Source organism: Orcinus orca, chromosome 14, assembly GCF_937001465.1.
Source record: "Orcinus orca chromosome 14, mOrcOrc1.1, whole genome shotgun sequence".
NCBI lineage: Eukaryota > Metazoa > Chordata > Mammalia > Artiodactyla > Delphinidae > Orcinus > Orcinus orca.
In genome coordinates, this window is record NC_064572.1 from 65233053 (window position 1) to 65246897 (window position 13845).

At 44.2% G+C, this 13845-nt stretch overlaps 2 protein-coding genes across 5 annotated transcripts in view; one reads left to right on the plus strand and one right to left on the minus strand.

Annotated features, from left to right (window-relative positions):
• NT5C2 (5'-nucleotidase, cytosolic II) overlaps nucleotides 1-13845 on the minus strand; it is a 307851-nt gene that overhangs the window by 110461 nt on the left and 183545 nt on the right. For 2 of the 4 annotated variants that reach the window (XM_004265898.2, XM_033421111.2), the window contains exon 1: nucleotides 1151-1249. The exons of the other annotated variants lie outside the window; for them this stretch is intronic. The gene's annotated coding sequence lies outside the window, so the exon portion shown is untranslated. Of the gene's footprint in view, nucleotides 1-1150; nucleotides 1250-13845 lie in introns of those variants that run through there. 4 annotated transcript variants of the gene reach the window in all.
• Nucleotides 44-3849, plus strand: LOC125960993 (collagen alpha-1(I) chain-like). The gene is made up of 3 exons (XM_049696889.1): nucleotides 44-107; nucleotides 722-1821; nucleotides 2091-3849. Exons 1-2 carry the CDS (start codon nucleotides 44-46, stop codon nucleotides 1528-1530), a joined length of 873 nt encoding a protein of 290 aa, XP_049552846.1. The 3' UTR covers nucleotides 1531-1821; nucleotides 2091-3849.

The following is a 13845-nucleotide window of genomic DNA, read 5'->3' on the forward strand; positions in this document are numbered from 1 at the left end:
ATTACAGTTACCAGAGTTTGCATCCGCTGCCTTAAGAGGCAAAATGAACAGTATATACGCATTACGAAACAAGTTCAATCAAGAAGAACCTGTCCGCACCCGAACACGCACACACGCACACACACAACCCTATAATGGTTACTAGCCATTGCAGAGCACTGCACTTAACAATGCATCCTCAAAATAACGGCCCAAAGCCGGGAAAACACTACGTCTGACATCCAACTCCACCTATGGCCTTTATTTTTATTTTTTTATTTTTCCTACTGCCTTTAAAAGCTAAGGCCTACCGAAGTAAAAGCCCCCAAACGTCATGCTTACAACTAATGGTTTAGGCCTCAGATTTGCATCTCACTCTCGGCTCTCGAGGGCTTCGGCGTAACCCAGGAAAAGGAAAGGAATAGACTGCCACCGGACAGTTGGCCCCTGACTTGGGAGCCATTGGGAAACAACTAGCACGTTTTTTTGCGGCGGCCTGCAATTCGGTGTGAGCTTTCCAGGAAGTGCTGCAAACGACGAAAACTGGCATGTGGGCTTTCAGTTGGCAATTTCTGGTGGTTCTTGCTACAACGCTGTCAACCTTGCATCCTAACACAGCGGCTAGCTAGTTCCTCGGGGTTGACCGGGAACGCGCAAGGGGTGGGCAGGTTCATTAACAGGGCGGAAAGGCAGGCTTCGGGTGCGGACGGGAGGAGGCCAGGTGTCGGCCGTAAAATATAAGCACAACTGAGTAAAGAGGCGTCCGTCCGAGGCGGCACGGGGGCTGCCACCAGCGTGAGAGAAAAGCGGGGCACCGGGCCGGAAAGCGGCGAGGCGAGGGGTCGCGTTCCGAGGGTAAGGCGGCTCCCAGCGAGCCCAAGGCCAGGAAACAATGGCGCGAGCGTGACGTGGGGCTGGGGGCGTCGCCGCGGCGCGGAGCAAGGGGCTGCTCCGAGGCGGGGGCTACCTGGCGCTGGAGGCGTGCGGGGTCCGCGAGCTCGCAGGCGGGCGCCCGGACGCGCGGGGCCTGAGGGGCGTAGCGGCCGGGTAGGGCCGTGGCGGGGGCAGGAGGGGGGCCCTGGCCCAGGTCGCGCGCTCCACCGCTCACCCTCCCTCGCTCCTTCGCCCGCCCGCTCCTTCCCCTCCCGCCCGCGGGTCCCGCCGCACTCACCGGCCCCACCGCACGGCAGCAAACCCAGAGCGCAACTGCCGCAGCCGCCCGGGCGCGCGCCCTCCCAGCCCCCACCGCCCCGGCACCGCCCCCGGCTCGCGCCCGGCCAGGGACCAGCGCGCTGTTCCGTCCCCCAGCTCCGCCGCAGAACCCGGCCTCCGCGACGCTCCCTGGCCGCGCTGCTGGAGTGGAACCGCGAGGCGGGCCTGCGTCTCGGTCCCTTGCGTGGGTCTGGGGATCTTCAAACAACAAAACATTGCCCGCTGCTGAGCTATGGGGTGACGCACGTTGACAACCCTTCCATGTCCTTTAGGTCTCCATCCCTGGGCCTTCTGCAGGGCCCTGGACTACCTCACTTACACTCCTACGCTTTCTCTTAGGGGGTTGGGGGCAACCGTTTTCCCAGCCACAGACTCTTACAGTCGAACGGACCTCAAAAACCCTATGGTCCAGACTCCCATACCACGCCTGAATCCCAATGATGACTTAAAGTACCGGCTTTGGAGTTTGTCAGAAAGGGTTGGAACCCCAGTTCCACAACACGCCAACTGTGTCACTTTGGGCGATACACCTGACTTCATCATACCTAGTTCCCTCATCTTCAATATAGGGATAGATAACAACAGTACCTACCTCATGGGGTGGTGACAGGATGAAATAAGATAACAGAGGTAAGATCCTCGGCACAGTCCTGGCACATGGCACTCAAGAAATGTTCATTATTCTATCAACTCCCACCCACCCACCACCAACTTGCACCTGAAAGAAGACTCCTCAGTGACAGAAAGCCACTATTTCCAGAGCAATGCATTCCTTAGTCGTGGCAGCTCTGACTAGCCAGAAGGTGTTTCTTAAGCGTCCACTCTCTAGCCCAAGTCCTATCCCTTGGAGCCTCAGAGAACAAACAGGTCTAATCTCTCTCCCACCTTCCACTTTGCAGATACTTGAAGACTTCTGCCCAAGGTCTTCTCTCTTCCAGACCAGTATCTCCCATTCCTTCCATTGTTTCTCCTTTGTCCTCGTTTTGAGGGTCTTTGTCCTCATTCTTTTTACGCACCTACTCGGTTTGATTGTGGTTACTTTAGAGTACATTGCCCAAGACTGAACCAAATGTTTGTGGTACCATCAGAGCAGAGCAGGACTGTAGCTTCCTCCTTGTACTGCCTTGCATTCAAGCAATAAAGTTCTTGGTACCTGCACTACTGACTCATTGAATTTACAGTCAGCTAAAACCTCCAAGACTTTTTAATACGTGCTCTGCTGGAGCATTTCTACCCTCTCGTGTTTTTGAGCCAACTTCAGGTCGGCTGAGGACAGGGCTTGGGGCTCTCACCTACCAGATTTTTCAAGGATATGTGGGGAGAAGAAATAGGAGTTGGAAGGTAGTCTGACACTACCTTTAAACCAAGGGCACATGGGAAAAGGCCAGAGTTTGTGTCTAAAGACCATGGCACTAAGCAAATAGAAAAAATATATATATGCAATGTGATCTCATCTGAGCAAAAACTGTGCATGCACACACACACACAAGACTAGAAAGAAATATGTAAATAAGTATGTTCATAGTGGTTTTCTTTCAGCGATAAGACTTGGGGTGGTTTCTTTTGTTCTTTATACTTTTTCATAAATTTCCCAGATTTTCTACATTGTTTATATTACTTTTTTTTTTTTTTCCGAGGTACGTGGGCCTCTCACTGTTGTGGCCTCTCCCGTTGCGGAGCACAGGCTCCGGACGCACAGGCTCAGCGGCCATGGCTCACAGGCCCAGCCGCTCTGCGGCATGTGGGATCTTCCCAGACCGGGGCACAAACCCGTGTCCCCTGCATCGGCAGGTGTACTCTAAACCACTGCGCCACCAGGGAAGCCCTGTTTATATTACTTTTATAATCAAGAACTTTGTTTCCAAAAGAAAGAAACCAGAAAAATTTTTTTTTAATCAGAGAGATGAAATAACTTGGAAAAAATGGGAAAAAATGTTAAGAGATAACAGACTAGGAGAAAACATTTGTAATATATAAAACAAAAGATCTGTATGTGGAACATATAAAGGACTCAACAAATCAATAAGAAAAAAATTCACTAGAAAAATGGGCAAATGTAAATAGGCAGTTCACAGAAAAAAATATATAAATTGCCAATAAGAATACAAAAAGATGCCCAACCTCAGTAGTAACCAGGGAAATGGAAATTAAAACAGAAACTGGCAACAATTTTCAAGCTTCATGATATCAAAAGAATGTAACTTGTTACAGCCATTTAGAGGGCAATTGGACAACATCTATTAAATCCGTGTCTCAGCAATGCCACTTCTAGTTATCTACCATAACTCCATGTTATGGAGGTATGTACAAGGATAATTACTATGATACTGCTAATAAAGAAAATTTGGAATCAGCCATAATGCCCAGCAATAGGGGAATGGCTAAATAAAATGTAGAATACTCATAAAATGGAATTCTGTAGAGAATTTTAAATAAATGATCTTGATCTATGTATGTTAATATAGATCTATCTCAAAAGCATATTGTTTTTTTAATTTTTATTTTAATTTTTTTAACATCTTTATTGGGGTATAATTGCTTTACAATGGTGTGTTAGTTTCTGCTTTATAACAAAGTGAATCAGTTATACATATACATATGTTCCCATATCTCTTCCCTCTTGCGTCTCCCTCCCTCCCACCCTCCCTATCCCACCCCTCCAGGCGGTCACAAAGCACCCAGCTGATCTCCCTGTGCTATCAAAAGCATATTGTTGAATGAAAACAGCAAATTGCAGCATGAGATTGATTGACTGATTTGATATTTTTAAAAAACTCTCCCCAAAAATGAATAACTTTAGTTTAATCATGAAAAATCATCAGACAAGCCCAAATTGAGGGATATTCTACAAAATACCTGACCTGGACTCTTCAAAAGTATTAAGGTCATGAAAGCCAAGAAAAGACTGAGAATTATTACAGATTGAAGGAGACTAAGGAGACAAGACAACTAAACACAACATGGGATCCTGGATTGGATCCTGGAAAAGAAAAGGGACATTAGTGGGAAAACTGGTGACGTTCTAATAAAGTCTATAGTTTAGTTAATAGTATTGTTCCAATGTTAACTTCTCATTTCGATGACTGAACTGGAGTTATGTAAGCTGGTAGCACTAGGACAGGCTGAGTGAAAGGTACACTGAAACTTTCTGTACTATCTTTGTAACTCTTTTGTAAATCTTAAATTATTTCAAAATAAGAAGTTAATATAAAACACAGAAATACCATTATTTCTTATCCTCCCTGCTATAGACAATATTTGTGTCCCCTCTAATTTCATATGCTGAAACCTCATCCCCAATGTGATGGTATCTGAAGATGGGCCTTTGGGAGGTAATTAGGTCGTGAGGGCAGAGCTCTCATAAATGGAATTAGTGTCCTTATAAAAGAGATCCCAGAGAGCTGCCCACTCCATTCTGCCCTGTGAGGACACAGCAAGAAGACAGCTGTCTCTGAACCAGGAAGTGGGCCTTCACCAAACACTGAATCTGCTAATACCTTGCTTTTGGGCTTCCCAGACTCTAGAACTGTGAGAAATAAATTTATATTATTTATAGACCACCCAGTCTCTGGTATCCTGTTATAGCAGCCTGAACTAAGACAATTACATATTAAGTTTATAAAAGATTTTCAAAACAGATTGTAAGGCTACCTGCCAAACTCTTTTATCAGAGGTTATCTTTAAGACAGGGATAAAGGACCAAGATTGTGGATAATGTTCAAAGGGGGTATTAGCTTTAGTTTTAATGTTTTAGAAGATAAATGTACTCATGCATTGCTTTTTTAAAAAAAATAATAAATTGGGCTTCCCTGGTGGCGCAGTGGTTGAGCGTCTGCCTGCCGATGCAGGGGACGCAGGTTCGGGCTCCGGTCTGGGAAGATCCCACATGCCGCAGAGCGGCTGGGCCTGTGAGCCATGGCCGCTGAGCCTGCGCGTCCAGAGCCTGTGCTCCGCAGCGGGAGAGGCCACAACAGTGAGAGGCCCGTGAACACCAAAAAGAAAAAAAAAAAAAAAGAAAAAAAAAATTTATTTATTTTGGTGGTATTGGGTCTTTGTTGCTGCGCGCGGGCTTTCTCTAGTTGCGGCGGGTGGGGGCTACTCTTCATTAAGGTACGCGGGCTTCTCATTGCGGTGGCTTCTCTTGTTGCGAAGCACGGGCTCTAGGCGCACGGGCTTCAGTAGTTGTGGCGTGTGGGCTCAGTGGTTGTAGTGCACAGGCTTAGTTGCTCCATGGCATGTGGGATCTTCCCGGACCAGGGCTCGAACCCGTGTCCCCTGCACTGGCAGGCAGATTCTTAACCACTGCGCCACCAGGGAAGTCCCATGCATTGCTTTTTTAATCAAAAATTAATTTTACAAATGCAAAAGGACAAGATACCTGGTCTCATGACTTTCAGGAGTAAGACAAGCCATGCCAACTACGAAACAACCTTCTAACAGAGGGTTGGGGAGCCTGAGGAAGCAATGAAGAGCCTTAAGTGGCTTGCTCGGTGTCTCTGACTTGACATTGGCAGAAGGGCCCAGGCAGTACTTGGCAAGAAAGGCCATCCCACTGAGGCCTTGGATGGCTTCTCACCAAACTTCCTGCCCAAGCACCCACATGGCTACCCTACCCCTCTGATTAACACAATTTCCCCCTAGAATACCATAAACTCTGAGTCACCCAGAATGTGAGCTGCGTTTACAGGTCACTCATCAGTTTTCTGCTTCTTGGCAGAATCCCTTAGAGAAACGCAAGCATTGCTCAATACCCTGCCCTATGGCCTAGAAACAGCCTGCCCCCAGATCCTTCTCCCAGGAAGTATTCAGTCATAGCTCCAATCAGCCACCTTGGAAGTCTCCTCTCTTTTTCATCCATCTTTCTCTAACAGCATAGGGTCAGCACTTACTGTGATAATGCATTATTCGAGGAGACAATCAGAAAACATTTAGTCCAGTTAGAAACATCTAGTCCAATTTGAGAAACAGGACATCCATGTAAGACTTAGGAGCACCTACATGTCTTCAAAACTGTGCACTGAACTCCTTCCATATGCCTAACACTGATCAATAAAGACATGAGTTTCTGCCCTCATGTAGGTTTCTGACTGCCTGGAAAGATGGACTTTAAACAAACAAATAGTTATTTTACTACAATTAGTAAGTCTAGGCAGGAAAAGTAAAAGATGCTTTGAGGGAGAACAAAATAGGGGCTCGGCTTTGGGGTAGGGAGAGGGTCAGGAACATCTCAGCTGAGCCCTGAAGGATGAATAGGACTTTTTTAAGTAAAAAAAAAAGTGAGAGAGGGGCTTACTTGGAAGAGTAGAGAATCCCTGAAAAGGGGACCAGTTGGCACAAAGGCCCTGAAGTAGGGATGAGCCTTGTATTATCTGCAGAATGGTCAGCAGCCTAGAGGGAAAGGGGGAACGTGGCAAAAAATAGTCCGTAAGGAGGCAGAACCAGACCTCACAGGGCACTATAGACCATATAAATCATCTGCAGCCTTATCTTAAGTGCAATGGAGAGTACTTGACAGCATAAAGCAGAGGAGTGGCAGAGATCAGGTCTGCAGTTCAAATGAATGGAATGTAACCAACCGATCAACTGCCTCATATACTCATGAAAATTAATTCATTTGAATCAAGCAAAGATCTCTGAGGTGCCTGTTGGAAACTTCCACTGGTTGTTTACAACGTGAGAGAGATAAGATCTGCAACCTCTATCACAATTGTTCTGTTTATCAAACATCTACCAGGTAGTAAATACTGGCAATCTAAATTGATCCCCCGGGGCTTCCCTGGTGGCACAGTGGTTAAGAATCCGCCTGCCAATGCAGGGAACACGGGTTCAAGCCCTGAGCCGGGAAGATCCCACATGCTGCAGAGCAACTCAGCCTGTGCGCCACAACTACTGAGCCTGTGCTCTAGAGCCCATGAGCCACAACTACTGAGTCCATGTGCCACAACTACTGAAGCCCACGCACCTAGAGCCCGTGCTCCGCAACAAGAGAAGCCACAGCAATGAGAAGCCCGCGCACCGCAACGAAGAGTAGCCCCCGCTTGCCGCAACTACAGAAAGCCCGCGCGCAGCAATGAAGACCCAACGCAGCCAAAAATAAATAAATAAATAAATAAATTGATTCCCCACCCACACTTTACCCCAGAGTTGCTGAATATCTATTTAGGAAATTAAACCCTTGGGTAAAAGATGAAGGCAGGTCGTTATAAGCCCCATGCCAGATTAGTGGTCCCGAAAAACTTCCGAGTTTCAGAATAGATGGATTCCTGAGGAGACAGAAGAGTTAGAATCGAATATACAGAGATACTACTTCATACCTACTTTAAGGAAGAAAAAAAAAGGAGGTAAGTGTTGGCAAGGATGTAGAGAAACTGGAATCCTCCTGCATTGCTGGTAGGAAAGTAAAATGGTGCAGCCTCTGTGGTGGTTCCTCAAAAAGCTAAATATAGAATTACCATATGACCCAGCAATTCTATTTCTGGGTATATTCCCCAAAGAACTGAAAACAGGGATTCAAACGGACACTCATATGCCAAGGTTCATAGTAGCATCATTCATAGTAGCCAAAAGGTGGTATCAAACCAAATGGCCATCAACACATAAATGGATAAACAAAGTATGGTACATCCATACAATGGACTATTACTCAGCCATACAAATAAATGAAGTTGTGGTACTGCTACAACATGGATAAACCTTGAAAACATTATGCCAGGTGAAATAAGCCAGACACAAAAGGACAAATATTATATGATACTACTTTTGTGAAGTACCTAAAACAGACAAATTCATAGAGACAGAAAGTAGATCAGAGGTTACCAGAGACTGGGGCAGTGGGGAGGAATGGGGAGTTATTGCTTAATGGGTCCAGAATTTCTGTTTGTGATGATGAAAAAAGTGTTGCAACAGGCAGTGGTGATGGTTGCACAACACTGTGAATGTACTCATGCCACTAAGTTGTACACTTAAAAATGGCTAAAATGGGAAATTTTCTGTTATATATATTTTACCACAGTAAAAAAAATTCAAGGGAGAGTGGGCTGGAAGTTTGGGGTTAGCAGATGCAAACAATTACATACAGAATGGATAAACAACAAGGTCCTACTATATAGCACAGGGAACTATATTCAATATCCTAAGATAAACCATAATGGAAAAGAAAAAAAATAAGTGTTTATTACACAGATAAAAAATTTTTTTTAATAAAATGGAAAAAAAATTCAGAACAAATTAAAAGAAATCAAATACATAAATAGGACCATTTCCTCCATGTTCACTGAGCTCCTTCCAAATTGCCACTTTTCAGTTGCTGGTCCCCATGTCCCTCCATAAAAGCTCTTTTTACATTTGGACTCTATTCATCCTTTCGGCCTTAGCTCAAATGTAACTCAGAGAGGGCTTCCCAATCTCCCTACCCCAGTATTCTTTCATGTTGCCCATACCTTCCCATCCCACAATTGCAATTAAATAAATATTTGTGTGATTATGTCTTTAATATCTGCCTTTTCATTAGGTTGTAAGCTCCAGAGGAGCAGGGACAGTCTTGTCCACTGTGTCTGTCTCATCCCCTGAGAGAGGATACAGCACCTAGCCCAGGGTCTGGCACATCGGGGATTCCATATGTATTTTTACATAAATTAATTAATAACTAAATGAATGTGTGGTAGGATTGTTTTTAATTTTAATGCCTTTCACAACGCTTTGAGTTTGATTAAATTCTTTAAAAACAAAAAAAAAGTACATCAGGGCTTATATCCCTGTGTTCTACCTTGCGAAGTCGTCAGCAGTCTCTTGGAGCAGGAACCTGAGTGAGACAGTAGTACAATTCGTTTCCAGGTAGATCTGCTACAACACCAACCATTCCAATCTTGGTCTCTAAGTGGTAAGTTGTTGGGCTTACAATGGAACCGCTCTTCACCGTGGGACCAGACCTGCCAGCCCCCTATAGACCATTTCACGTGTTCAGGTTAAGCAGCATCTATATTAGGACCAAAAAGTAAGGCATACTAATGTCAGAATGAGAAAGAGCGTTCACTCGTTTATTGGGAAAGCCACTTCTTTGATAAGCCTAGGTAAGTTTAGGCTTTATGCCATTAGTCAATGAAGGTACTTCCTACCTGAATGTCCCCATCTTAGCACTCTGCATCAACTTCAGTAAACAACATTCTGTGCTAAAAGGAAGCTAGACACATATAATTAATTTTGAGACAAGAAATACAAAAAGAAACTGATTTAATGAATTTGTCTTCTGGATGTGGACACCTGTGGGAACTGAAAGGCGTGATAATACAGGAAGAAGCACACAACTCACAACAGCTTTTATATAAACAAACTTTGTCCCACAGATCATTATTCTCTCAGCCCACAATCTAATCTTCTTTCTTTTTACTTTTTTACGTGTTACATATAAAATGCATAAACCAGAGAGTACAAAGCAAACAAGCAACTGTAGACATTAGGAGATTTTTTTGACCATAAGTAACAGAAAACCCAGTTAAAACAGGATTAAACAATAAGAAAATCCAGAGGTATTGTGGACTCCAGGGTACGAGATTCAGTCACTGACATTGCCACAAGGAACAGGTTTCATTTCTCTGTCCTGCAACCTTCAGGATTGCCTTCCTCCTAAAACATGTCCCCCTCATTGCTTGTAGGATGGCTACAAGTATCCTTGTTTGTGTCAACAAAAGATTCTAAGTCCTTCCCTTCAACCGCACTGGGATGAATTAGGATACATGCAGACCCCCAGGACCAATAATCATTGCCGAGGAAGGATCATACACTGATTAATCAGATTTGTCCCTGGGTTTTGGGGATGGAGAGGATATCTGAGCAAAACTGGGATTTTTGACAGGGAGAAGGGGTGGGGAATGGATGCTAGGTAGGCAGTCAAGAGTGTTCACTACAACTAGCAAATCAGAATTTGCCCACACCTTGAGTTACAAGTATTGCAGTAGTATTAGAGAAATATAAAACACTTTGAATTCCACACATCCACTAATCCACTTGTTCTTAACTCATGTAAGGGATAAGAACACATTCTCATCAGCAACAGTGGCTCATGACAGCAGTGATTCTTGGAAAAATCAGGAAGCCTGTGTGGTGTTCTTTATGTATACGTGATAGTCCCACCTTCCTAGAGAAAGAATGGTATCTCTCCATCATATTAGAGGCCCAGTTCTGCATCTTAGCCATCCTCTCCAGTCCTGGGTTCATATCGAAACCTGCTTGGGTCCCACCCTAGTCCTTCCCAGTGATATTGAACAGCACTTCACCCGTTTGGGAAATTTATTTTGGGAGTCCCAAAGTATATTTTGACATGACTAGTTCTGTGAGATGTTACTAGCTGTTCCTTGGGGAAAAAAAAAAGTTCCATTCTTGCAGAAATCATGAAAGGATTATTTAAACTCTTAGCACTTGCAAAACTTGGGCATTTGTCATTATCAATTCCTGGGACAGCACATCTACTTTGTCTTTTGAAGATTGGGCCTTCGTAAGCAAGAAAGTGACTCTGGTTTTCACAGCAAAGAGGTGAGGCCTCATCTAAGGATATACAAGGGTTTGTATAGGGACTTGTAACAGGGATGCATTATTTTCTTCAATCAGTGGTTCTTAAACTACAATCAAGAATAAAGGTTGGGCTTCCCTGGTGGCACAGTGGTTAAGGATTCGCCTGCCAATGCAGGGGACATGGGATTGAGCCCTGGTCTGGGAAGATTCCACATGTCGTGGAGCAACTAAGCCTGTGTGCCACAACTACTGAGTTTGTGCTCTAGAGCCCATGAGCCACAACTACTGAGCCCGTACACCATGACGACTGAGACCACGCACCACATCTACTGAAGCCTGCACACCTAGAGCCTGTGCTCTGAAGCAAGAGAAGCCACCGCAATGAGAAGCCCGTGCACCGCAACGAAGAGTAGCCCCTACTCGATGCAACTAGAGAAAGCCCGTGCACAGCAACAAAGACCCAACACAGCCAAAAATAAAATAAATAAAAATAAATAAATTGAAAGAAAAAAAAAGAATAGTGGTTGCCTTTCAAAAAGGCAGACTCCAGATCTCATCCCAATCTCTGGCTGTGCAGCCTGGGAATTCATATTTAAACGAACTCTCCAGGTAATTCTGATGCAGGTGGTCCATGTGTTCTCTGAAATTGCTATCTACCTACCACATGCCTGCCTGTGACAGTAATCAATGTTGCCACGGCAGCAGCCAGTCTGAGCCACCTCCTGCTGCCTGCTGCCTGGGCAACAACTAACTTTTTGGGTCTCTTCCTTCTCTGCTAGTCCAAGGAGCCACTGTGAACAGCAGTTTTTCAATACTGTGGAAATTATTCAACTGACCCAAACAAAGAAACTGACTCATACTTGTACGATCAGGGATTACAAACTATGTCACCTCACCTTCAGAGCACCAGTCTTTTAATCCCCTTTCTTGGCTCCACTTCAGATGTCAGATACTAGCCCTCAATGATTACATTTCATTGGCATGAAGAGGGTGCAGTCCCTGAGACCCACACAGTTTTCCAAGTCTGCCACAAACTGGGGTCCTCCCTTATCTGGCATCTATAGCACTCTTGTAACAAGTGTCCTATTGGGTTAAAAGTAAATAAATCTCTCATTTGAGTGATGGATAGTTGAGTTCATTACTTTTACTTTCAGCAAACCCAAAACAATTATTTTCAACTAATTTTTTGGTCAGATGCTAACTATCTGAAAGAAAACCCACGCTAATAGAAGAGAGAATAGGTTAAGTACTAGGATCTGTATCTAATCCCTTAGCAGGTGTGGTAAACAGAATAATGGCCTAATCCCTAGAACCTGTGACTGTGTCGCAATTATAGAGCAAAGGAGAATTAAGGTAGCAGATGGAATTAAGTTTTGCTAATCAGCTGACCTTAAATAGGGAGTACATGCCGCAGGGCAACTAAGCCCAGGCACCACAACTACTGAGCTCTCAGGCCTCTACTAGAAAGCCCATGTGCTGCAAATTACAGAGCCCACATGCCACAAATACCGAGTCCATGCACCCTGGAGCCTGCGTGCCACAACTAGAGAAGAGAAAACCAGTATTCCACAACTAGAGAGAAGCCCACGCACCACAACGAAGGATCCAGCGTCCCTCAACAAAGACCCCCGCGTGTGCAACTAAGACCCGACGCAGCCAAAAATAAATAAGATAAATAAGTAATAAATAAATCTTTAAAAGAAAATAAATGTAGAAGAGGGAAGGACAAGAGTCAGTGTCAGTGATGCGATGTGAGAAAGAGTTAGCCGGCCATTGCTAGCTATGAAGATGGAAGGGGACCATGAGCCAAGGAATACCTGCAGCCTCTAGAAGCTGAAGAAGGCGAGGAGACTGATTTTCCCCAAGAGCCTCCGGAAGGAACGTAGGAACATAGCTGGATAAGATCTTGATTTTAATCCGCTGAAACCCGATTCAGACTTCTCTGATCTCCAGAATTTAGATAATACTTTTGTGTTACTTTAAGCCACGAAATTTGTGATAATTAGTTACATCAGCAATAGGAAACTAGTACACAGGGAATTAGCAATGAAGACCAGAAACAAATACAGACTAGAGAGTCAAATAAATGTGGGCCTCCTTGCTCAGTGCATACTATAATACCTTTTCTCTAGTGGTGGTCCAGGGGAAACCCTTCATCCTATGAGTTTTCCAGGAGGCCTGCCTTTGAACCAGATAACCTGATTCAGAGAACCTGCAGTATTAAAAAATATATATATATATATTTTTTATGAGTTAAATTCATGTACATTTCTTTTTTTGTCCCTTCAATGTTGGTATTTCGTTTGCTTTTCCTTTTTCCTGAAGCATAATATAAACATATATATATGCAGAAAAATGCACAAATCATTTTCACTTATGTAACCACCACCCAAATCAAGATATAAAATATAACCAGAAGCTTCAAAACTCATCTCATGCCCCCTTCCATGCACTATGTCGCCTCCCACCTCATACAGTATACATGCCTTTGTGTCTGGCTTCTTTCAGTTATTAGTATAGTAGTAAGATGCATCCACATGTAGCAATTGTTCACCTATTTTCATTGCTCTATAGTATTGCACTGTGTAAATATAAAATGATTCACCCATTTTTTTTCAATTCATCCACTTTTTTAAGAGGAAAATCGTGGATTCAAAGTGGTTTCACCCCCTTCCAGATTTTTCAGACTCTTTACCCGCTAATAAGTAACTGTAAATCACAAAGCAAGGATGAAACAACCTGGGTTTCCCAAATGTATTTGACCATGAAACTTTTTTTTTCCTACAAAGCATCTTACAAGACTAATATTTTGTAGGACACGCTCCAGGAAACCATGGTCTGGAGCAATGGTTTTCAAACTGTGCTCCTCAAAGCTCTAAGTTCCCAGATAGTGACTCAATACTGCATAAGGGATCAGAGTAAGATCAACTGGATCCCCACTTCTGCTTCAACACACCCTCCACTTGTATCTGCTTTAAGAAGGGATTTCACATAGATGGGGTGTATGTGTATATGTATTAACTGCCCATGTGTCTATGATTGAGAAAAGTGTTTGGTTGCTTTAAAAAATGTGTTTGAGGGGCTTCCCTGGTGGCACAGTGGTTGAGAGTCCACCTGCTGATGCCGGGGACACAGGTTCGTGCCCCG